The sequence below is a fragment of the Rattus norvegicus genome, chromosome 1, assembly GCF_021556685.1.
Source record: "Rattus norvegicus strain SHRSP/BbbUtx chromosome 1, alternate assembly SHRSP_T2T, whole genome shotgun sequence".
Taxonomy (NCBI): domain Eukaryota; kingdom Metazoa; phylum Chordata; class Mammalia; order Rodentia; family Muridae; genus Rattus; species Rattus norvegicus.
In genome coordinates this window covers 166747754-166774193 of record NC_141534.1, presented here as the reverse complement: position 1 = coordinate 166774193, position 26440 = coordinate 166747754, and the positions used below count along the sequence as shown (strand labels likewise).

Genomic DNA, 26440 nt, shown 5'->3' with positions numbered 1-26440 from the left:
CTTCAGAATAATTCCTCCAAGGAGCAGCTACCCCTAAACACAGTTGAATGTATCACCTGTCAGGAAACAGGAAGTTAAAGTGTCTTGCAGAGTTCAGGAACAATGGCAAAGAGCCTTGCCTGGCACGTGCAAAAGCTTGAGTTTAGTCCTAGGACCACAAAAAACCAAAGCCAAACCAAACCAAACCAAAGCCAAAGCCAAACCAAACCAAACCAAACCAAACCAAACCAAAAAGCCCCTCATATTTATCATCTGTATCTATCAGTCCTTATTTTTCTGGTGTCAGACCTTTCATAAACCAACATAAGTAGCTAAGTGTGGCAAATATAGGCCTTCACAGGAGTTGGGACAGCTATAGAAGAGAGTAGAGAAAGCTGGATGCCAGAGAGCGGAGGGAAGCAGAGGGTAGGTGTGTGAGTGTGTGCGCCTGCAGGAGCAGCTCCTATTCAGTCCTCCCCAGTTGCATGAGATGCCACACACACCCTGCCTCTCCATTTTGTTTTTTGTTTTTTTGCTTTTTGTATGGAATCTGATTATTTAAGCACGAGCAATTCATCTATCATTTTGGAACAATGTGCAGGCCAAACCAAGCAGCTCTGGGAAGATAGTTAACTCTGAGGCTGCTGATAGTTTCCTGTGATGAAAATCCTTTGACTTTCACAGGTCACAAAATTCAGTTCAAAAGCAAACAGACAAAAAAGTCGCCAACAAGCATTGGCTATTGCCTGGAAATGCACAGCAGGGAGGGGACTACCCTATGCGGCCTGGACACTGCCCTGGACCCCGAGCCTTTCTTCTTATCCTGTGCGTCTATTGGTCATTTGCTTAGCAAAATCTCTACTCACATTGGTCTAGCAGTCTATTCTTCTTCTCCACTGTCTTTGTTCATCCTCAGACTGTATTCAACCTAGACTGCCACCACACCCTTCTGACTTGATTTTCTCCGGAAAGCCAGAGGCCCTAGTTGATTTTTGTTTGTTTAGCTAAACAAACATTTTGCTTTTGCTTTGCTGGAGTGGGAACCCAGGGCCTCAGACAACACTGGGCAGGTGCTCTCCCCACTGAACCCAAGGCCACCATCCTGTTCTTGAAACCTCTTCTCTGAGGTCCTTGGTATCTCTACCCTGCCTTCCCAGCCTAGCCACTCCTGTCCATTCAGTCTATGAGGGTATATAGAAAATAGGGTTTCCAGCTTCGTCCTTTGTGCTTAGTATTGCTTCCACATAACATATCCTTTCTCACTCTGTCCACCTGGTTTGTCTCATCCATTACAATTCACTTGCGGGCAGGCCTCTCAGAGATCTAAGTCTCCTAAATTGTGAAACCTACAGACTTTTCCTTAACAGACTTTAGTTATCAAAAAAAAAAAAAAAAAAAGGGTTGGGGATTTAGCTCAGTGGTAGAGCGATTGCTTAGGAAGCGCAAGGCCCTGGGTTCGGTCCCCAGCTCCGAAAAAAAGAACCAAAAAAAAAAAAAAAAAATCTGCTTTGGGGCAGCTTCAGATAACGTAAGACTCTCCGAGCCCCTCTGGCTGAGGGAATGGAGTTCCGTGAAGACTGTGATGTGATATGCAGAGTGTAGGAAGAATTCATAAATGACAGGAGGGAAGCAGGGTGGAGGTGTCCTGGGGAGAGGTTTCCTTGGAGAGACAAACCTGAGGTGAGGCGGAAGGTAATGGGCAGTTCCTGAACAAGTTTGGCTCTAGTTTCTGCTACAAAGCCGCATGGCCTTGAACCAGTCACTTTACCTCTCTGAGCCTGTTTTCCCACAAAGAAAAAGAACCTAAAAATGCGGTGCCTCGGGGAGCTTCGGTGAGAACGAACTGAAGCCACGGATAAGGTGCGTGGAGAAAAGCCATCTTTCTACGCCCCGAGCACATGCCGCCCCTCTCAAAGCCTTCACTGGACTCCATAGTGAGAAACAGTTGTGCTTTGGCTGGACTCTGCTTATTCATTCACTACATAGTCCTCTCCTTTATGACTCAAGCACTTTCGACCTCATCAGACAGACGCCAACCATGCGATGCTCCCCCGAGGGACTAGGAGCTAACTCACTGCTTCTCTTCTCCCCGTGGGATCCAGCGCATAAGGAGCACTGAACGGAGTGAGCCTGACACGGTGGTACTCCTGGGACCAAAAGATGTGTATAAATCTGATCTCTCTAATGTCCCTCAAGGGAAAGGACAGTGTTAGGTACTTAATTGTCTGTTTATGCTAACAGCATCTAGCACGTAACAGATTCCAGAATAATCTGCTGGATGAATAAGTAAAGACTGGGCTCTCCTCTGGTCCAGTGAGCAGTCTGTGTATTCTGATCCCTGAGCTCCTCCCGCTAAGGGGTGGGAGGCTTTTCTCACGTGGTCCTCTGACACTCTGTACCTCTGGAGTCATATGTCCTACTGTCATATGACTGTCTTGCTGTCTTGCTCCCCTCACCAGCTTCCCACCTGTTTTAGGGGCTGTGATCACCTCATCTACATAAGCCCACTTCCTGATTAGTTTGTTTGTTTTTGTCAATGGACGAGAACTGGGGTTAGTGTCATCTAGGAAGTATAATATCAACTGAGAAAAACGTTTCTATCAGTCTGGCTTGTGGGCAAGCCTCCGTATATAGTTTTGATTAATGGCTGATGTGGGGAGCGCCCAGGTCTCAGTCGCAAGGCATCCTAGGTTATTGGAGAAGCAAGCTAAGTAAGCAGGCATTCCTCTGTGGTCTCTGCTTCAGTTCCTGCCCTGCTCAGTTCTGCTGTGGTTCCCCTGGTTGATAACTGTGATCAGAATTTGTGAGACAAGCAAACCCCTTTCTCCCTCAGTTTGTTTTTGTCAGTGTTTTTATCATAGCAGTAGAGCGCCAAACTAGAACAGCCTGATGCCTAACACAGAGCCTAGCATTCTCTAAAAAAGGGCAGGTGACCAGCTTCAAAATCAGATGGTTTGTTTTTCAGGAAACCTCTCTGGAGGTCAACCAATCTATCAGCAAGCCAGGGGATAGACAGCTAGCCAGGGGGTGCCTGTATAAATCACTAGAGATGGATGCTAGAGATGGCAGCTGCTAGAGAAGGCTCTGGCAATTCACCAGTATACTGGGGCCTAGTTGCCTGTCTATTTGGTACTTACCTGATCTTTGACTTCGGGAGTGATTCTTTGCCTTCCTTTTGCTTTTGCTTCTTTACCTGTCTCTTTACCTGTAAGAGAGATAACGTGGTTCTTTTTAGCCTGTTGTTAAGAACGCTTGAACCTTAGCGATTATACCATACGTTTTGGATAGATGGAGCCTTATGCTCCAAACTGTGTCTTGTATGAAGGTCAGGACGTGTGTAGTGGGGATAAGAGACTGAAAACAATTCCAAGAAAACGCTGGGACAGCTATGAAGAGAAAGGGGGCCGGGAATGTATGTAGTATGCTCAGGGCCCTGGTTTTCATCCTGGGGATCACACATGCACACACACCAAAGACACTGAAACAGACGTGGGCAGAGATTTATAAGAGCCACATTGTCGAAGAGTGGAGAGCAGCTGCACTGTCTAAGCATTCTACCAGAGGGACCAAGGGTAAAGGAAGGGGCCATCTACAGCATCTGTTTAATGAAATCCATTTCTGTGGAACAGAAGCAGAAGAAACAATGTCGAAGGACAAGGCCCAGCCTGGGAAAGATAAATGCTATGCACGGAACACAAAGAATACATCCAACTCAGGTATTACCCAGGACATAAATAACTACAGAAACCCCAACTCAGCATGAGGAACTGTAGATGGGAAGGTGTGGAGTACAACTAAAGGGCCCAGAAGGGGGCATAGCTCCTAGTTACACTTTTCTCGAATGTAGCCCCAATAGAAGCATGAACTTCTCTTTATGGCAGAAAATGAAAGTCCAAGGTCCAGATTTGAGTGTTACCTTCAGCTACCTCTGGACTCCATCTCAAACTTGAAAGCCAACCTCAAGCTGACTTTAGTACCTCCCAGCTCCAACACACGTGTACCTTTTGTCTATTTGCCCCTTTCCTACAACTGTGTGCCTGCATCGCCCCCACATCGGACTCCCACACGGGCACTGATGCTCCTGATTTGCAACCATTTGCATGTTCTGCTGTTTTGTCTTTATCTTGGTTCATGCAATTAATTTTCTTGGACCTCTCTGCTCCCAGATTGACCCTCTGCTACTACCTCAGGCCCACTTTATTCTTTTATAAAATTTAATTTTATCTGATGTGTTTTGCCTACATGTATGCATGTGTACCCAATGCCCATGGGAGACAAAATAGGGCACTGGATCCCTTGGAACTGGAATTATAGACGGTTGTGAGCCTTCGTGTGGGTGCTGGGAACTGAGCTGGAATGCTCTGCAAAAATGCCAAGTGCTCTTTCTTAACTGCTGAGTCATCTCTCTAGACCCCGGGCCTAGAGTAATGGAGGTTACAATTCCATTACAATGTAGTAGAATGACCTGCTTTTCTGACCTCCACCTCAGGCTGAGGCCTTCCAAAGCCAAGCCTGGGTTCTAGTAACCTCTTCATCTCCAGCATCTCAAACAGGACATGGCCTACAGAAGGATGACTCTTAATAAATGCTACCTCAACTAAACAGAGGCATAAACGAACTGCTGCATGGGTACTTCGTTTTGCCTGCAAGGAAGGCAAAAGCAAGGGCCAAGGGAGGTTTGACAGAGCTGGGTGCTAAGAAAAGGAGAAGTGACAAGAGGGATGAGTGGCAACAACCAAAATTTATGAGACATCCGATTGTGAAAGGACAATATAAACCCCATTTGTCCCCATTTATCCTCATTTAATGTCCCCCATTTGTCTCCATTTTGAGGACCAGGTCCGATTTCAAAAAAAAAAAAGACTGTAAGACACCAGTTTCAGGAATAGACCTTAAGTCCCAGAAACTAGGTCATAAGGCACCAGCTCTAGGAACAGACCATATAGTCCAGAACAAGATCATAGAACCCTCTCCTAAGAGCAGCCTGGAAATAACCACAAGAATGGGGAAATATCATATCTTAGAATGGGACATCTGCACTGGACAGCCCTATTTCATCACATGATTGAATGCTCATGAGACCACTGATCACCTATGACCCCCTAGCACCCACCAATGAAATTTTAGATTACCTAATCCTTCTAGAGAGTTCTCCCGGTTCCTTTTAAGAAGGCCTGTGTGCCTTTATCTGGGGTCACCACTTCAAAGAATGGATGGCCCCCCAATGCTGGTTGTTTCTTCAGAATAAACGCTTTGTTTCTGTATACTGAGTCTGGGGTCTTCCTTCAGCAATTTTTGGACCCTTACAACTGGAATGGCCAGGAATTGCTTAATAGAGGATGAAATCTAATCTATTTTTTAGCGATCATGTTTTCATGGAGACATAGCTTTGCCAAGAACATTTTGTCTCTTTCATTCAGAGGTATATTCTAAGTATCTAGAAGAGGACTGAGGACATGCTAAGCAATTCAAAGGCTGGGCGTGGTAGTAGTTCCAGCACTAAGGAGGAAGAGGCAGGTGGATCTCTGAGTTTGAAGCCAGTCTGTCTACACAGTGAGTTTCAGGATAGCTGGACCTTACAGTGAGACCCAAAACAAAAGGAGCTCAGAAAAGAGACCTAAAACAAAATCTCAGAAAAAGAAAAAGAAAAACAAAACAACAAAAACAAAAGAAAACAAAATGTCTAGTGAATTCATATCATATCTTAGAATGGGACATCTGCACTGGACAGCCCTATTTCATCACATGATTGAATGCTCATGAGACCACTGATCACCTATGACCCCCTAGCATCTGGCTGATCACCTGTATACATATGGAAAATATGTAGGTATAAAAACTAAATAATGCAATGTAATACGACATAAAGTGATATTACTATGTGATAATTTTAGGCTTCTAGATTAGCAACCAGATTTGTTTTCCTTATATGCCTTAGTTTTAGTGGCAAGTTTTATTGGTGCTCAATATTTTTTCTCAATATTAATAAAATCACACTGCCAAACTGGAAACATGTTTTTAAGTTAAAAACTAAAAGGTTGGCTTCAAGTGTGTTCTGACCCATGCTCTCTGGCTTCTGGTAAATTCCTTTTCTTGTCTAAACAGCATTATCCTGAGACTGACACAGAATGGGTGGGTGTAAGTGCATGTAGGGCACTGCCTGGCACACAGTAGGCATTAAATAAATGATAGTTCTACAGGAAACATCACTAAAAGCTAAGATGATCGTCACGTTGGGGAGAATAATCGAGCTAATGTTCTACAACCAGGGATAGAAAAGGGTAAAGTCAGGCTCTACCTCTCTTCTTAGGACACAACTTTTGGGGCCGGAAAGCCTCATAACTCAAGCAAACTTAAATTTCCAGCCACACCTGTCTTCGGCGTCGTTTCCGCCTCCGAAGAACCCGCGGAGGCGAGGTCTCTGTCAGGCGGAGTGCACGCCTGCGAGCCTCACGGGAATCTCGGAGTCGCTCCACGGTGGCGCTTGCCACAACCTTCCCCACCCACTCCTTAGTAACCGCGACGGTGTGGCTAGCAACGGAGGCGGCAACTGGCGACGGCAGATTCTAACTACAAGTCCCGTCAAGCCCCGCGGCCACTTTCAGCCCTCGTAAGCACACTGAACTACGGGTCCCGATGGGCTCTGCGTTGCGCATCACATGAATAGCTTCAGCCAATCGGCTTCGGACAAGTCGTATGGGAGGGAGACTGGGAGGGAGACAAGATGGCGGCGGCGGCGTCGCAAGGCGGGAGAAGCGGCGGCGGCGGAGGCAGTAGTGGGCCTGGCGGCGGCCCCAGCTGCGGGACAAGCAGTAGCCGCAGTGGTTTGTTGGATAAGGTGAGGAGCTCAGTCCTGGGAATAGTCTAGAGCCCGGGGGATGCCCAGGGGGTGGTGAGCACACCTTTCCATCCCCGCCCCCCTTATGTTCTGCGGCTTCTTGATCGCTTCTCTATAGCACACCAACGCACGCTTGTAGCCTGCCTTCTCTACACATTGAAAAACAATCTTAAGCCTTAGTCATTTTTTTTTTCGCAAGTGTTGCTGGTCCCTAACCGCCACCGCAGCTTCTCGTAATTATGGCAATATTTCACCATAATGATCACGTTTCTATTGTGCTAGGAGGGCCATTCTTGAAAATGCCCATTTCACCAACGTGGAAAACTGAACTCCTAAAGAAATTGAAAGAATATCGAAATCGATATTCTCCAAACTCTTCCACTATCATCCTCGCCTGTTGCTACAGAGTCCAAAGAGTTCCTTGGCATTTTACTAAAGTTTTTGGGCGGGTTTTTTTTTTTTTTTTTTTTTCATGATACGTTAAATAATGAAATCTTCCTATGTTGACTTTTCTTGCTGGACTGATAGGAAGCCTTATGATTCTTTTTCCCTCTTGGGTTCCCTGCCTTTCTCTCTTCTTCCCATGTGTTCTTCGCTGTCTGCACCAGCTGGTCACCCTACCTATACAATTATTAAAAAAATTTCATATCCTTATTCATAAGGGCTTAAAGGAAAGAGGCAGGGAGGAAGGATGCTCCTGGATTGATCTTCTTGCCCCTTGCACAGCAACTTGGAAGAAACTGTTGCCTGAAAAACAGGCCTAGTATTAGTTCCGCCTCTAAAATGTCCCTGTTCTCATCTCCGTTACTCATCTGCAGAATGAAGGGTTTAGCCCTATATACCATCTGGCCCCTTTCCAGTGTTGTCATTCTCTGCTGATGTGGTGAGGGTGAAGCATGGTGCTTTAATATAGTAAGTCATTTCTCTTGAAACATTCCAATTGAAATGCTTTCTTACTCCTCTGTGCCAAACAGATGGCTAGAGCTTAAGAAATGAATACCTGATCATGTTGAGGGGGTTCAAACCCAGGATTTGCATAGCTTCCTCCATGGTAGGCAGTACTCCTCCACTGACCTGTATCCCCAGTTCTCCTTGTCTTTTTGAGAGTCCTTAGATTCAAATTTGAGACAGGGTCTTGCTGTGTAGCTAAGCTGCCCTGGGGCTTCCTTTGTGCAGGATCCAGGGACCAAATGTGGGTTGAAAGCCTTGACAGTAAGTCTCTTTATCCCTTGAGCCATCTCTCTGGTCCTTGAGGAAAGATACACAGAATGTGATAATGCTTGAGATTTCTTTTTTTTTTTTTTTTTTTCCCGGAGCTGGGGACCAAACCCAGGGCCTTGCGCTTGCTAGGCAAGCACTCTACCGCTGAGCTAAATCCCCCAACCCCGTGCTTGAGATTTCTTAATAGGAGTACTAGAAGGCTGTCTATGTAAACTTAGTGAAAGGTGGGGTTAGACTGGAGAAGGGTTACTAAAGAGTGCATGTAAAGGCTTTTGAGACTATATAAAGTGACTTGAGGAAGGTTGTTTACATAGTTCTAGTTCATGGAACTAGACATAATAAGGCTTTCTTAGAAGGGTAAGTTTGAGTTCTAGTGTAGCATACTAAAAGCCCTGGATGATTGTTCATCACTAACTTGTATTTCTTTACCACAATAAACATTGTGAGTATCCTCATTACAGGCTTGCTGTAAAGATTAAATTATATAATACTGGTAATGTTTGTTTTAAAGACCTGCATAAAAACAGAATAGCTAGATGATGAGATCCCCAACTGGGATATCAGAAGGGTACAACATTCTGGCAGAGGGACATTTGGAAGATGATTCATTTTGTTTTGTTGAGACAGGATTACTTCGTAATCCAGGTTGGTCTTGAAACTAAGGGTCTTTCTACCTCTGCCTACCTAATAGTGTCATTGCAGGCCTGTTCCACCATACCTCTCCACCCTCAGATTCAACCAAGAAATGAAAGACAGAAGAAGAGAGAAAATAGTCAAGAGCTCTGTAAAGTCCTTTTTCCTGGAAAACTTCCTTTCTGCTAACGTTGAATTGTTCCCCCTCTGAGTTTCTCTCGTACTAGTGTGCCTGGGCAGTGCCTGTGTCCTGCCCATTTGTATGTTTCCAGTTTCCTGTGAGGGTTTCTCTACACCGATCATCGTAGAGTGAATGCTTACAGCCCTGAATTTAGCTGAGAAAAATGGCAGCCCTGTCTTAGGAGGAGCTGTAGAGGTTGTTGCTTTGAAGTGTTTCAAGCTAACTGACTGCTGAAGTGGAGAGCATGGGGACTTGTCCTGAGTGACAGAGCGGTTCTGGAATGAGCACACTGCTTGTTCACATGAGGATGTTGGCTTTAGTAGAACCTCTTGAATTTTATTTCTGTCCTTTTTCCTTCCTGCCTTTGGTCCTGAAGGAGGGTGTTACTTCTGCACCTGTGGTTTCACTTGCTGTGAAGAAGTGCAGTCGGTGTACGAGTGTGCTTCTTGCTCTCTACACCAGTATGAGTGTCTGCTCCTCTGAAACCAACCTTAAGAACAAAGTAACACTTGCTTCCTGATTTTTAAAAATAAGTTTGCAGATCTAATCTTTCATCTTGACTTAGTGACTTAGTTCACTGCACTAAGTTGTTTTTGCCCCAAATCTTTCAGAGCGTTTTGTTCTGTGTGGCAGCTATAAACTATAGCCATTTCCCAGTTTGTTTGGGCTATTAAAATTTGGTTTCGTATTTATTTTGTTTTATCTTGTTTTTTTCTTTTGGTAAATTATTATCCAACCCTTTTTAGCCTCATTACCTGGGTTCTGTCTCATGTTTGGATTCTCAACCTGACCTTAGAGCACGGCTTCTGTATCTTAGTTGAGAACATAGATCTGGGGCCAGCCTTGCTTTAAATTCTGGCTGTCTCCTTGGCAGCTGTGTATTCTTGGACCAGTTACCAAGTCTCTCTGTAACTCAGTGTTTGCCCCTGTGAAGTGGGGCTGATAACTGTGGGTGCTCCCATCTTTCCTCCTCTCTGGGTTTTGACTGCCTTATATAAATATTTTTAGTGCCTGTGTAAAAACTGTCCATATCAGATTTCCTCAGTTTTTAATTTAAAACAGTAGATTTCCGTACCTCCCAGATCAGAATAAGATTTTGTAGTATTGAGGCCTGGCTATTCATACTTTCATATATTCTTTGTTACCCATGCATTTTAATAGTATATTTTTTAAAATTGAAAATAATGTACAAGTCTTACTGTCCGATGGTTTTTTCGTCATTGGTACACAGTTTCAGAAAGTTTTTGTAAGTTCCCCCCATTCTACCACCCATACCCATTAGCAGTGTACCCCAATCCTTTTTCTTAGGTCCAGGCCACCATAAAGAGCTTTCTTTCAGTGAGGAGGCTCAAATGGAGACTCTCATGCTTGTAGGCTAGCAGGAAGTCTAGTGTCTGTTTGAATGTGCCTGCTATGGACATTTTATATAAATGAAATATACATACATGCACTGTTGTGACTTGCTTCTTTCATTTAATATGTTTTCAGAGTTCATATGTGTTCTGTGGGTTTGGTTTTGTTTTGAGCTAGGGTTTCTCTGTGTAACCCTGGCTTTCCTGGAACTCCCTCTGTAGACCAGGCTGTCCCCAAACTCAGAGATCCTCCCGCCCCTGCCTCCTAAGTGCTGGGATTAAAGGTGTGCATCACTATAACCTGATTAGTTCACATGTTTTATAGCATGTATCAGACTTTATTTTATATGACCTAAATATATTCATCAGCACTGATAAATCATTTTAAAATTTCTGTTTAACTGAGTGTGATGTGTGTGCTATGGCACTTGTGTGGCTATCATACAACCTCTGCTTTGTGAGAGGTCATCCTGTTCCCACCTCCCTCCCTACCACAGGAGCGTAGGCATCAAACGTCACATCAGTGGTCACAACTAAGTCCAGTTTCACGTGTGCCTTCCGGGACTCCAAACTTGGTCTTCACACTCGTGACCAGTGGTATACCTACTGAACCCCTTCCTCTGATGGATACTGATACGTCATATCTTATTTTTCCATTTATCGTTAATATTTGTATCATGCACCTTTTGCTGTGTGATGCCTCTTATAAACACAGTTGTCCCCTGGGTGGACATTTTCACTTCTTTGGGCTATGTACTTAGGAGTGGAATTGATGTGTCATATCGTAACTGTTGATATTTTAATTGATTAATTTTTGAAATGTGGTCTCTGTAGCCCAGACTGGCCTGGAAGTAGTCCTGTCTTGCCTCAGTCTTCTGAGTACTGGGATTACAGGCTCCCTTGGTGTTTACTGCTGTAGTTGGCAGTGGGACCCTGGATGAATGGGACCTAAAAGTCTCATGCAGTAGTCAACTTTATTCAGAGATCAGACAGTTTATTCTCTGGGGTTTACGAAGAGTCCCCTGAGTATGTATACAATCACAAGAGCAAGCCTCGTGGTTAAAAACAGCTGAGGTGAACTCATCCCTTCCCACTATACTTTAGAGGACCACAAAATACAGTCTAGGAACAATTCTGTGTTCTGAAGAAACTCAGGTCACAAGACAGGTCTTGTCTTCTTATAAGCCCTCAGAAATCTCACACTGGACTGTGTTCAGAGACACCTTGGCCCTGTGTTCGACTTTCTGAGGAACTGTCAAACCTTTTGCACATTGTGAGTGCCACTTTCGTTCCCACAGAGAACCCAGGAAGTAATTTATATTGTAATCGCAATTTCTAAGCTGGTTGCATGCAGTATTTAAATGCCTGGTTTGCCACATCTATAGGATAAGGACTCACACCTCACATCTTTTTTCTCAAGGGTTTGTGGTTTGTGTTTTTTTGAGAGTCTCACTATGTAATGCTAGTTGGCCTAGAATTCTAGAACTCATTATGTTACCAGACTGGCCTTGAACTCAAGTTGATTTGTGTGCCTATGCCTTCCAGAGTACTAAGACTAAAGACAAGTGCCTGACTATTGTTTTCAGGCAGGGTCTCCCGTGTTCGAGGTTGGCCTCCCAAGTGCTGGGCTTACAGACATGCACTGGTCTATGCTGTGCTGAGGATTGAACCCAGGGTTTCATGCGTGCCGGGCACACCCTCTCTACCAGCTGAACTTAGTCCTGCCTCCTCATCTTCTTAATCATGGAAGTCTCACCTTAAGCTGTTTCCAGCTTTAGATCTCAGATGTGTTGACACTGTTTGTGGGATATTTAAGCTACAATGTCTGTCCTGTCCATGAGCTAAAGCTGTCTCCACAGAACTGCAGTAATGTAGGCTTCCTGAGTGATGGGGCCAGGCTGCTGCTGTAGTTTGAGACCTCAGAGAAAGCATGGGGGAAGTTTTTTTTTTTTTTTTTTATCAGTTTCTCTGGAATTGCCACTAATGTGCATGCTCATAATTTAATTGACACATGGTAATTTCTAACCTCCAACTAACTCATAAATGCAACCACTAATAAGTACTCATATACCAGTGATTTCCATTACAGTATTTGTGGCCCTTAAAAAAACTTGAAATTGAAGGTTCAGTGTGCTAACAGCTGGAATCTTGTCTTGGTAATACCATGGGTTTTCAAATTGTATCTAAATTAAGGAACTGCATTTTTAGATACACATCATTTTCTTCCTGAATTAACATTTTTCCTTTTATTTTTGCACTTGTTAATCCTGATCTTGCTAAATGTGTATTTATGGAAGGTAAGGGTGGATATATAGTTAAGCCCAAGCAGTCATCATAGCTTCCAAGTATCAGTTTCTCTTATCTCCTTATTACTGGTTAGAAAATTCTAGAGTCAAAGGTAAAATACAGCTATAGAGCTTAAACGTCTGAAACCTAGTGTACAAAAGGAGGATTTATTCTTTTTCCTCCTGTGTTCCTTCTCTTGGGAAATGACATGGTTCAGACACGTCATCTAAGAACTCTAACTGTGGTAGGTGGCCATCTCTGTTCTGTCCTGTTACTTCTAACTAGTTAGTTACTAAGTCCGTCCAGTTGCACACCATCAGTGTTCACTTCTCATCCCCTTGTTGATGGCAACATTGAACATTCAGGTTCTGAACTTAAAAAAGGCCCCGTCTAACTTATTACTAGTACTATGTATAATTACATATTATACATGTCCTGGTATTACCTTTGAGATCATCTGCAGATTCGTCTGAGGTGATTTTCAAAATAAAACCAGCAAGTGCCCTTCAAACCATAAAGGTGGTTGATAATCACCCATGTAAACTCTTACCCATTTCCTGCTCATAGCCAAGTTTATTTACCTTTAACTTGTAAGCAGCCCTAGGCTATATATGGTTCCTTAGCCTGTGCCTTGTTCCTACTACTAACTCTCCTGCTTTTGCAGCTTATGTCCACTTTCTGAACTGGAGTAGACAAGCGAAGAGAAAAACTTTTGTTATTTTTTTCTAAGTCAGAGTGGGCTCCTTGTGTTGATACAGCACTGTCACCCCAAGTGTCCATCTCAGAGTGAGTTGAGGAGTCCTTTGAGTCAGGCTAAGGAACTCTGAAGCAGTCCACTGTGGTCCTCATGTCACCACATGACATCTGCTTCCACTGTTACTAAAGTAACAAAGTGTTGCTGCTGCTGTGCTGTTCTTAAGGCTTTGCATACCAAGAATGGTTTCTGTTGTTGACCCGTCCCCACCCTTGATGCCAGAAGATGCATGGGGAACAGAGACTGTAATCCCCAAATAAGTTAATTCTAAAAATGATCTCCTATATTTAAATATTCTTCAAAGTGGAAGTGAATTTAAAAACTTCACTGAGCATTTGAGAAGTGAGATTCCCAATGCCATGCCTGCAGTGAAATGCCTTTGTAGAACTTTTCGCAGTGAGAATCAAAGTGAAATGAATCTTCAGTGGTTTGTGAAAGTCATCAAGTACCCTTTTTCTGTGAACCAGCCATTTCTGTCCTCCAAGATGTGGCCAGGGACAAGCATGTCTTGTTCCTCTGTTGATAGAAAAGTGGTTTCTAGTAGCTGGAACAACTCCTTCATGAATAGGAATAGCTATACCAATGAATGGTATAATATAAACTCAGAGTTAGGATCTGATCCAATTAAGTTATTAAATAATACCAAGTCCCTACGATGACTGTATTAAAAAAGATGGCAGGAGGAGCAGGAAAAGTAATTGATCGTGACAGGAGAGCTCCCCAGGATTGGTGACCTGTTAGATAAACCAGGAGACTCAGCATATAATGCTGCTTATGAGATGGAGTGCAGAAGAAACTAAGATATTCCAGAGTTCCTCTGCCCTAGAACCCCACAAGACATCCCTTGAGTAGGGAGAATTGTGACAGCACATAGACAGTGGTATGTGTCTACCAGGGAGCCTCATTAGATACATAATGAGTGGTTTTCCCTAGGGCTGCTTAAGTGGGTGCCTTACGCCTGGTCTGTGTCAGACTCCTAGAAGGAAAGGTGTTTGCCATGGGTCACAGCTTAGACACAGGAGTTACTTTTAGCATGTAGGGGATGTTTTATATCAGTGTAGGGGACAGTGTAACAACCAAGATGCTGGATAGCAGGCAAAGATCAACCTAGAAAATGTGCCTTCCTAATTAAGGATGGTAGTCCTTAGGAAGACCTACCTTAATTCCTTTGCACGTGTTACCCTTCATTGTAATTTATCCTGTGAGGTCCCCTGTAAGCAGTCTTCTTTGTAACCTTGGCTGGCCTGGAACTATGGAAACCAGACTGGTTTCCTCAAACTGAAGTTTTAAATCTGCCTCCTGAGCAGATTAAAGGCTACCATTGCTAGCTCCGCCCTCCATCTGAGAGAGGATCTCTTACTGAGTTCCGAGCTCTCTCATCTCCTCAGCCCCTGCTTTGTTTTTTTATTCCTCATTACCCTTTGTTGTTTAGTTTAGGAGACCAGGGGGGAGAGGAAAAAAGATGCCTGCATAACAGCGGAGGGGATGGGATTTACATATGTTTTAGATGAGCAGTTTTTGAGAATGATGGGAAATAGTGACCACAAAAATAGACACCTAATGTCTAATCCCTACTTGTCCAGATATTCTTCTGCTGTAGCAGAGAGAGCTAACATGCTTACCAAGCAGAATGATGTTCCCTCTTCAGAAACCAAATTAAAACCTTCCTTATGATATTTGTAACTCACTGGAAGAGTTCTTGTTCTCTCTGCTGAAGATTCTGGGCCCCAGGCAGTAGAGTTAGGACTGAGGCTTATCCTACATGTTCAAGGCTGATTCTGCATTTACCCCTGAAAATTGCTAGGAGATTATAGAGGCAAGTTTCATTCTGAATTGTGCTATGCTCAGTGATGTTTTCTGGGGTGGGAATCTATGAGAATATATGGTGTTTTCTTCCTCTTTTGGAATGACGTTTTCAAAATGACTTAATCATTTCACAGGTAATCCAAACATTGTAGACTTAGCTCTACAAATTAATTGGGGTTATTTAAGTAGAATATATTTGACTGAATGTATATGATCCAGCTGTTAGATTAAAAAACAAAGCTGTTCTTAGTTCAATGCATAATTTTTAAAATTATGTGTCAGGTTTAATAAGTAGGTTAGCAGGTTGCGAAAATCAGTATTACAAAATGCTTCCGGGGTTGGGGATTTAGCTCAGTGGTAGAGCACTTGCCTAGCAAGCACAAGGCCCTGGGTTCGGTCCCCAGCTCCGAAAAAAAAGAAAAGAAGAAAAACAAAACAAAATGCTTCCATGAATAATTAAAGATTTTGTTTTTCTCAGACACTGATGGGGAAAGACTTGATTTATAGTAGCTTTAAATATAACTAATTTAGGGGCTAGAGGGATGGCTCAGTGGTTAAGAATATTCTTGCAGAGGATCCAAGTTCTGTACCAGGACTATATCAAATAACTCCCAAGTAACTGTCTGTAAATCCAGTTCTAGTAGACCTGGGTGTGGGGGTGAAAACGTACACATACACACATGCTCGATTACATACATGCATGCAAGCACATAAATACACCCATTTTTATACATACATACATACATACATATATACATACATACCATTTCATTTATATTTTTTTCTCTGAACAGATTTCAGGTTTTCTTATTTGTATATTAATGTATAGAATCACAGCTTTTTAAAAAGGTTGATAAGATAGGAATGTTTTCTGTCTTTCAATAGAAGAATCTATTCTTCAAGACAAATGAATTTGAATTGAATTACCTGTTAGTGATCCAACCCAGGGCCTCATGCATATTAGGCAAGCACTGCCTCCTAATCCCTATCATCCTATCCCTGGTTTCCAGCCCGAGTTGTTGTTGTGTGTTCTGTCATAGCAACAGAAAGCAAACCAGGACACTTGGTCTGTAATAGAAAATTTGATATTTTTAATAGATTATACCATTTGCTGTCTTAAAGTTACAATATGCTAAAAAAGTATACAAATTATTCACAGACAATGATGTTTTAAAGACGACTTTTCCTCTTAGTATTTGTAAATTCCTTTATCTGTATTTTATGAACTTTGTGCTTGTAAAATATTAGAAGAACAAAGGCAGTTTTTTCTGTATTCATCTGTGGGTAAAAAGGGGTAGGATATATGAGTTTACATAGTACACACACGTGTTGTGGTTCTAGGCTTGTAGGATTTGAGGTGTCTGCATGGAGACTTGCACCATCCATGTGAGAGAGAGCCCACATACCCATCTGGGTGTGGTGCTTAACCGTCTTATGAGAAGACCAGATCAGCCTTCACCTACTCCACGTCTGAGGAAAGCAGCTCATTCTACTTTGGCGCCATGGCTTTCATTGTACAACTTTTCTGTCTGTTTTGCAGTGGAAGATTGATGATAAGCCCGTGAAAATTGATAAGTGGGATGGATCAGCTGTGAAAAACTCTCTGGATGATTCTGCCAAAAAGGTACTTCTGGTGAAAACATGAGAGTGTGCTTTCAGCCTGTGGACATGTCTCCTCTTTCTTCTCTTACGTGGAGTGATCCTAGTTTCCAAAGGTAGAAAATGAGCCAAAGGGGGCTTCTAAAATTACCAGAGTAGAAGGAAATGTGTTAAAACACGAATGTTGGGATATCAAGAAAATTGGTAACTCATTGTTCTGAGATTAGAGCATAGAGACTTGGGAGGACAGAACATTCATCTAAGGCGAACCCATTTGCAAAGAGAAAAAATGTTAGAGCTGTGTCCTATGGGAAAAGTTGAGAATTTTAAGACGGAGGCCTTGATAAGGTTTTTTGCAGGGGAGTATTCTTGGTCGTCTTTGTGTAGCTTGGTGAGTAAGATGCTAATTGAAGAGGACAGTGTCCATTCGTCCAGTTCTGACATGACTTTAAACGGGACCCAGGAAGAGCAAGCCACGGGAAGGAAGCATGGCTCTCACCTTGCGTCCTCTCCTCACTAGGTTCTCCTGGAGAAGTACAAGTATGTGGAGAACTTCGGTCTCATTGACGGTCGCCTCACCATCTGCACCATCTCCTGCTTCTTCGCCATAGTGGCTTTGATCTGGGACTACATGCATCCCTTTCCAGAGTCCAAGCCGGTTTTGGCCTTGTGCGTCGTATCATATCCTTTTTAATGCTATAGTTGCTTTTTAGTAACAATTCAGAAGAATCTGCCACTATGCCATCTATGCTTTCGAAATATAAAAGCTTTGATTTTAGAGCTTGCCAGCATTAGAATTAACATTAAAAGTTGTGCCTGTAAATTCATGTCACATCATTGATAGTTTGTTTTTAATAAGGTTATTTTATCTGTAATATACTTAGTTATTTATAGGAACACCAAAGCTCCTGTCACACAATGATAGTGAGATTCAGCTCTTTTAACCTGTTAGAGTTTCCCATTAGCCTGGGTTGCTTTAATCCATTTATTCTAGACTGTTAGTGGAAAAGCTTTGGATTATAGAAGTCCGAATCTGTTTCCTGTTTTTCTTTGATGTTGAGGAGCTGGCTGTCTGAGGAGGCCCCAAGCATGAGCTATGGCTTTGGCCCTGTGTTCAGTGGAATTGAGGACCCCTTCTGGGGTTACACAACAGAGTTTGAAATCCAAGGTGTTTTATGATCTTGTGCTAGAGGAAAAAATATAAATAATGCTCATTCAGAATTGCAAAACGGAATGGGACTCTGGGCATGGTAGCAGACACTTGTAATTCCAGCTCTCAGAAGGCTGAATCAGGGTGGTTCATGAGTTTCAGGCCAGCTCGGGCTACCTGGCAAAACCTCGTGCCATTTAAAAACTGGAAGAAAAAAAGGACAGCAAGATGATCCAGATGTTAAAATGTTTGCCACACAGCACAGAGACCTGAGTTTGGAACCCTGGCACCCACATAAAAGGTTGGACATAGTAGCACAGGTTTGTAAACCCATGCTGAGGAGATGAAGGCAAGGATCCCATCCCAGGGCATCTAGCTAGCTAGCCAGTCTTGTGAGTCAGGGAGCGACCCTGTCTCAGAAAACTAGGTAGAGAGTGCTATAGACAAACACCTAGTACCAACCCTTGGCTTCTATATACACATACATGTCTCTGTGTACCCATATATACATCTAAATACAGGTGAACATATATACATGCATATACCCCACAGAAATGAAAAAGGAAAAAAATTAGATGGGAGATTATAACATAATTGATAAATAATATAGCCAGTCCCCAAATTCAAGAGTTTAGCTTAAGATTTCTGTATTTTATAATGGTATGAAAGAATATTCACACAACCATTGTGTTTTTCATTTTCAATATAAAACTCAATAAATTAAATCAGATAGCATGCTATTATACAGTAGGCTTTTATTAGGTGAATTTGCCCAATTGCTAGCAGATACAAATGTTCTGAGCACATTCAAGGCAGGCTAGGCTAGTTAATCCATAGTGTTTGGAAATTGAGTATGTTACATGCATTTTTAATTCACAGTTACAAGATCCTATTGTAAGTTGAATTTTGCCTCTCCTTTTTATGATAAACATATTTTTTCTTTAGATATGTGATGCAAAGAACTTTCATTATAATTTTAATTACAAAATTTATATGCATTTCTAGTGATGATTTTTTGGAGTCCTGCACTCCCATCTCCTGTCTTGGTTTATCTGCACATAACTGTTTTATACTACAACTTAAAAACATAATGCATTTGGGGGGGGGGGTGCGTCAGGAAGGCCGTGAAGGTGCAGGTATTTGCTGGACTCCAGAGTGGAAGGAGAGGACGGCCTCCTATACTTACCTTGACCTACTTCTGCGCATGTGTTGCCCCAAATAAATAAATGTAAAAATCTAAAATAGCACAGATATAAATTCACATTGTTCTGTGGAACTCTACCACTACCTAATTATATATGCACACTTTCCTTTCCTGAGGTTGGAGAGAGTGCAGTAGATAAGAATACTTGTGTGCTTGGAGTAGACTGCAGTTTCATTCCCAGAACCCATGTTGGGTGGCTTTCATCCATCTGTAATTCCAGCTCCAGGGGATCTGACACACTGTGGGTTTCCACAGGTACTCACACTAATGTACACATACTTTACATGGATACCCACACATCTACACATAATTTTAAAATACACTTTCAGAGGCAAGTAGCAAGCCATCTTAATAAAGCACCCGATTAAAACTAGTTTTATACAAATAGATGGTTCTGGACTTGGCAACAAGTCCTCTTTGACTCTGCAGTTAGATGAATTATCCTAGTTTGAAGTCTTCACTGTTGACACAATCTAAGAGAATATACCACAAGTTTGAGAGACCATTCTCTATAAACAATGACAGTAGCCTTATTATACACAATCTCCAAAAGAACTACTTTGATAGCATTTCAGTTATACTTGTGTAAGGCAAATCGTGGTCCTAAGTTTAAGTTCATGTTCTATATATAGTGCTAGTGACACTGGTATAAATAACTACTGTGTGCCACATAGTTATATATAGAAACCCCATGAGACTTCTTGTTTGTTTGAGACAGAGTCCCAGTACACTAGCCTTAAGCTTGCAGTAGTCCTGACTTAGCCTCCCGAGTGTTGAAGTACAGCTGTGTACCACAGCCCCCATCTTCATGACAATTGTGAAAGTTCCGTGTTCTCCTCGTAGACATGAGGAGAGCTGGGGAAGACATTTATTAAATCCAAGACTGTCTGAGCTCCAAAGTCCTTTGCATTGTACTTCCTGCCTCTTTAGTTCATAAAATTTAAATAACATTCCATAACGTGTTAGCAGCTGACAGTTAACCAGTGCAATGCTGTGTCTGCTTGTAAACATGCTAATCAAGCAGAATCGCTCTCAGAGAGTCATCTCAAGTCACTTGGACGTTGGTTGAATATATCAAATCCACTGCGATATATTTGTGGGAGGAGGGTTGTTGTTTGTTTTGTTTTTTTTGAGACAGATCTTCTCTGTGTAGCCCTGGCTATCCTGGATCTTACTTTGTAGACCAGGCTGGCCTCAAAATTAGAGCTCCACTTGCCTCTGCCTTCCAAGTGCTGGGATTAAAGGCATGTAACACCATGGTTAGCTTTTCTTGCTTTCTTTCCTTTTTTATTTTTATTTATTTATTTTTTTTAATTTACATGTGTGGGTGTTTTGCCTGCACATATGTCTGTGTGTCACATTCAAGCCTTGGTGCCTGAGGAGACCAGAAGAAGGTATCAGATCTCTTGGGACTGGAGCTGTAGAACGTAGTTAGCTGCTGTATGGGTGGTGGGATTCAGATCCAGGCTCCCTGCAAGAGTAGCCAGTGCTCTGAATTGCTGAGTCATCTCTCTAGCCTCTGGTCCTTTTTTTTTTTTTTTTTAATGGAGAAATAGCACAAGTTATAGTATAAAAGATATTTAGCCTGTTTGTCCTGTACCGTTTGTCTCCTTTTTGAGGTATCCAGAGAACTAACACCGGAGAGAGCCTTGCTTCCTTTAGGCATATAAATATAAGGGTAAGAGTAAATAACTAAATTTTCAGTGCTTTAGTGGTAAGATAAAAATTATTTAGGACTGTCAAGAAAATTTTGTGGCTCTTGTGTGTCATTTTTTGTAACTTCTATTGTACTTGCGTATTTGTATATTTTTTCCCTTAACATTATTCGAACCTATTTTGTGATGATGGGGATTCTGACCATTTATACCTCATATAAAGAGAAGAGCATCTTCCTCGTGGCCCACAGAAAAGACCCTACAGGAATGGATCCTGATGATATTTGGCAGCTGTCCTCCAGCCTCAAAAGGTAATGCCCATCCTTAGTTCTCAGAGATGCTCAAGCATGCCTTGTGTTTGCTCTGGGCTCTGCCATGATTCCCGGGGCACTATTCTGTGTTTGTTCTACACAGAGCGTAGTGCCCATCATGTACAATGAAAGGTGACGGTGAGCTGTAGGCTTTCCTAACATAGCAGTTCTGAATTTCTTTATCACAGAAGATGCTTGAAGTTTATTCTTTGGAAGACTGGGGAATGATTCTTTTTCCTTGTGGGTAATTAGCAAAGGTCAAAGATTGGGGTGGAGAAATGGCTCAGAGGTTAAGAGTGCTTACTGTTCTTAGAGAGGACCTGGTTTTGGTTCCTAGCATCCATAGTGGCTCACAACTAACTGAGTTCCAGGGGATCCAACATCCTCTTCTGGTTGGTTTTCTGTTTTGTTTTATTGTTTTTAAGGGGGTGAAGGGGGGGTTGTCTTTTGTATGTACATTATGCACAAATTCATGCAGGTGAACACCTGCGCATATCAAACATCTTTTTAAAAGAGATCCAAGTTGTGAGGTTAATTATCTTTAAGGCTCCTCTTTAGCCTCTGTGTCTTCTGACTTCATTCATGCTGTGCTCAAGCATCTCTGGAGTGGTGATCTGTACAACTCAGCCACAATCCAGTCTTTCCGAACTGTGGGAGTACACATGTGTCCATTGCTACCCAGACCTGGGCCCATGTTCCAGTGTGTTTGTTTCTAATTCATGGCTTTTGGTAAATTATGTAAAGTGAAGCTTATTGAGGTTAAAAAATAACTCCTTAGCATTGTTAGGAAGATAAAAAGTCAAATGTCAGTTACTATAGCAAATACACATGCAGCTTTTCTTGTATCTTAGGCATTAGTCACTTTTCTACTGCTCTGATAAAATACCAAGACCAAGGCAACCGACAGACGGAAGGGCTGGTTTGCGCTTATGTTTCCACTGCCATCAGCAGGGAGGCAGCAGGCATAGCAGTGGCTGGAGGAGCAAGCTGAGAGAGAGTTCATGTCTTGAGCCACAAACACAAAAGAACAAAACTGGAAATGCTGCAAGTCTTTAAACCCTAAGAGCCCATCCTTGGCGGCATACTTTTTCCAACACGACCATGCCTCCTTAACCTCCTCAAATAGTGCCAGCAACGGAGACCTGAGCGTTCATATATATACGCCTGTGAGGGACATTCTCATCCAGCCTCCATAGGTATTAGGCTAAACTCATTACCTCACTTAAACCTTAGACATGTGGGGTTAGGGATTTAGCTCAGTGGTAGAGCGCTTGCCTAGCAAGCACAAGGCCCTGGGTTCGGTCCCCAGCTCCGAAAAAAAGAAAAAAGAAAAAAAAAAAAACCTTAGACACGTGTACAGATGGGAACACGCTTCTAAAGGTTAAATTGATTGAGCTCAGGAGTAGTAGAGTAAGAATTCTGGGCTAAATTGGCCTTAGAGAAGTCTGTGTCTCACCAGGCCACTAAAACAGAGTTCATAATTCTAGAATTCAACAACATTGATTTCATTGTCTTCATCCAGCTTGTTGTGGTGGTGGGGGGGGTGGAGTAGAGGGGGAGGGAGGGAGGGAGGGGGAGAGATTGGCTTGTATGCACATGTGCCACAGTCTATACAAGTGTGGAGGTGAGAGGCTGCTTCTTGGGAGTCAGTCTGTTCTCCAGGCTATCCAAGAAGAGTTAAGAGAATTGGCTCTTCTTCCAGAGGCCTGGGTTTGCTCCTCAGCATTCACAGACAGCTCACCATCCAGCCCCATGACTGTCTGGCAGCTTCATTCCTAGCAAGTCCAGATTGTTTGAACTCCAGCCTTCCTCTAGTCTGCCAGCTCTAATGTTACCAACTCTCACTTCTGGTGGGCCCTGGGAATCTCTTTCCCTGCTTGAAGTCATTGCCAGCAGAGCAGGAAAAGCAAGTGATCTGTAAAATCATAAGTCACATCTGCTTTGCCCTCTGTTAAGACCTCCTCTTTTGGGGAGAAAAGGCTAAATTCTGAGGACAGCTTAGCAGTCCTTATGTGTGTGGTATGTGCTCCACGTGCATGTGCAAATAACCCTCGTCTGCTGTTCCTTTATGTTCCTCAGACATCCTAGGCATGTTCTCACCTCAGGGCCTCTGCTTTCTGGTCCATCCACATGGAATACTTTTCTTGGACAGCCTGGTGTTCTCACCTTCATTAGGGTCAGCAGTTAAACCAGGGAAGGGAAGGTAAATCAGTATTTGCCAGGAGAATTAGTATCTTCAGGGCAGTTAGAAGACCAGTGAGTGGGGTCTGTCGGTCGGTGTCTCTGTCTCTGTTGCTGTCTGTCCATCTATCCATCTGCGTACCCGCCCTCCCGCTCCCAGCTCACTAGCGTGCTGAGAGTATGTGGTGGGGTAGCCCCTGTGTCAGCACTGCATTGCCAAGCTTATCCTACCTTTCAGAAACACTTGCTGAGGAATTGTTACTGCTTAAATCCACTGTTGTTAAAGTTAGCATTCAAGGTGGTGCATCATTTATTGGGCATTTTCCTCTGTGCTCTCATTGGTCCTCCACCCTCAGCTCCCTACTTCCCTTCAGCTACTTCCCTCCCTCCCCCAATACCCCTGTTCTACTGTCCTTGTCCATTCTCGTCTTCCCACCCTAAGAGCTCCTCAGTTTCCCAGTCTGTTTCTGATTTGTTCTCTTTGTCCTGGTTTTAGGTTTGATGACAAATACACCCTGAAGTTGACCTTCATCAGTGGAAGGACAAAGCAGCAGCGGGAAGCCGAGTTCACCAAGTCCATTGCTAAGTTCTTTGACCACAGCGGGACATTGGTCATGGATGCATACGAACCTGAAATATCCAGGCTCCATGACAGTCTCGCCACAGAAAGAAAAATAAAATAGCCAATTCTAAAAGTTCTCCTTCTGCTGGATCATACGAATTACTGGTGGGTAGGGGAAAAGACAGGAAGCTTAAGCTTGGTCAAGTAAGAAATGTTAAAGATGCCCCTGTTTAGTCCACCCTGGATAAATAGAATTTCCTAGTACAGATATGCAAAGTTGTATCTTTGATGGCTAGCTGTAGCCTCCTTGGTCTGCTGAATGGTTTTCTGTTGTTTTCCTTAAGAAGCCTTTTTGTAAAAGCTAAGCATACCTTTTCCTTTGTGCTTAATAGTACTTTATACAGTATAGCTTTGTGCCATGCAATGTTTGAATGCTCAATTCTCAAGAACGAGCCTTGCTGGGGTGAGGTAGTGTTCACCTGTAATCCCAGCACTCGGAGGGCTGAGGAAGGGGATTCAGTTGGAGGCCGTCCTGGGCTGTAGAGCTAGGCCCATCTTGAAGAGTGGGTATTGTTAATTTGTTGCTGACTTTGTATTGACCCCTGCATCAGCAACTATTTCCTTAAATCCAGGATACAACTTCTTAAGTATGACAGCTTTCCTTTACACACCATTTTTGTGGGTGTATATATATATTTGACTTGGGGAGAATTATTTTTTAAAAAAATACAAAATAGCTTTTTAATTTGTTTAAAATAGACCTGCCTGTTACATTTTGTGCTCTTAACCAATTAAAGAAGCCAGTGGCATTTTTAGTTTTATATTCTCTGTTCCCACTCGTACGTTCCTGTTGATTTGTGTGTGCCCTTTATTAACTGCCATTTTCTAAAGTTTTTTTCAATAAATGAAAGAAGATGTGAAAATATAGAGTACTAGTCTTGGAAGGAGGAACAGCACTGCAAATGCTTTACTCGGATGGAGTCCCTTCTGGGCTGACTCACTCTCGGCAGGCTGGTGAGAACCCGGAGCCAGGGACTCTTAGTTCTAGTGATAGCAGCAGAGACACTTTACTCTGGGCATGTCACTGGCTTACTGAAGCTCACTCACAGCTGTCCTAAGGGCAGGCACTGTTGTGTGCACACACGCACGGCATGCACACTCACGCGCGCGCGCGCGCGCACGCACACACACACACACACACACACACACACACACACACACACATATGCATGCACGAAGAGCCTAAGACATGAAAGTAAACAGTTCACAGATGGTTCTAGAATAGGAACTTAAGTTTGAGGAATCTGGCTCCAGATGTTATGTTCCTGCACAGCCAAAAATAAAAAATAATGAGTTAATATCTTTTCCAGTATTTTCTCAATTTGGTCAGAGAACTGGACACTTGCAGGATCTAATTCTAAGTCTAGTACCCCAAATTACATTCCCAATAAGAAGCATCCAAAGAACATTGGGAATGTTGTCCTGTCTAGCACTACCCAGTGAGACCACACTGGCCAGATGCTGAAGCCGTGGGTTCCCTAAGCCTTCCTGTAATCCTTCGGTAAGTCAGAGTTCCTTGAACTTCTAATGCTGCCCCCACCCATTCTTATAAAAGTACCAGTGCAGGGCTTGTTTAATAAAGTGCTCACCATGCAAGCATAGGAGCCTGAGTTTGGCCTTTAGGGTGCATGTAAAAAGAGGCCAGGTAGCACGGTTGTTATCCCAGTGCTGATGAAGCAGATACGAGATGATTTCTAGCATGCTGCCTGGCCAGCCTAAACACCAAGGCTGGGGAGATGACCAGATGGGTAAAATGCTTGCTGTGTAAAAATCCCCAGAACCCACATAGGAGACATGAATGGTAAAGCACATCTAACCCTTGTGTCGCGGGAACACAAGGCAGAGGCTAGGGTCTTGCTGGCCAGCCAGACTGGCTGAAATAGCAAGCTGCAGGGGCAGCGAAAGGCCTGGCTCAAAAGTCAGGGTGCATAGAAATGGAGGAAGACTTGTGCTGTCAACCACGGGCCTCCACAGGTACATAGACCAATACTCTAGGTCAGCCCCTACCTCTCTGCCTGGGCACACAGGGTGACGATTTGAATTCGGTGACCCACTTAGAGGTTTTTGAAAGTTTAATCAGATAATGATACTTGCAGAGAGACTGAGTCACTGCTGTCAGACGGGAGGTTCCAGTGCTGGGAGAGTAGGCTGTGGTTACTTCACACCCGCTGTACCCTTTGCTTTATATCTATACAAATATAACCTTGGGTTTGGGTTTTTGTTTTTTCCTGTGTTGGGGCTCAAACTCAGGGCGTTGTACATGTTAGGCAAATGTTCTAAAACTGAGCTACATCCCAGCTGTCCAAGCACAGACTTATATATGCCCCCCTTTTGATAAACATTCCAACTATGTGGACACATTCTTTTCCTGTGTTTCAAGATGGAATTCTCATTATGTTGTCAAGACTCGCCTGAAACTCATGCACACAAGTGATTCTCCTGCCTCAGCACTGAAGCAGCTGGTACTATATTATGCACTTGCCATTGTCTGTGGCTTTTAAACTTTTTACAGTGTAGTTTTCTATAGTTTCTCCCCATAGGCAAACTAATTTTTTTTTTCTTTTTTCTTTTTTTCGGAGCTGGGGACCGAACCCAGTGCCTTGTGCTTGCTAGGCAAGCGCTCTACCACTGAGCTAAATCCCCAACCCCGGCAAACTAATTTTTAATA

At 43.1% G+C, this 26440-nt stretch overlaps 2 protein-coding genes across 5 annotated transcripts in view; one reads left to right on the top strand and one right to left on the bottom strand.

The window, feature by feature from the left end:
- Xrra1 (X-ray radiation resistance associated 1) overlaps positions 1–6508 on the bottom strand; it is a 64656-nt gene extending 58148 nt beyond the window's left edge. For 3 of the 4 annotated variants that reach the window (NM_001432344.1, NM_001432345.1, NM_001432346.1), the window contains 2 exon segments: positions 3117–3184; positions 6351–6508. The gene's annotated coding sequence lies outside the window, so the exon portion shown is untranslated. 4 annotated transcript variants of the gene reach the window in all.
- A 190-nt stretch (positions 6509–6698) lies between these two features.
- Spcs2 (signal peptidase complex subunit 2) lies at positions 6699–26135 on the top strand. The gene is given in 6 exon segments (NM_001191601.1): positions 6699–6817; positions 16591–16674; positions 17170–17330; positions 20835–20969; positions 23647–24888; positions 24921–26135. Coding segments are annotated over 5 exon segments (681 nt in total). The 5' UTR covers positions 6699–6703; the 3' UTR covers positions 23834–24888; positions 24921–26135.
- The last annotated feature ends 305 nt before the right edge of the window (positions 26136–26440 follow it).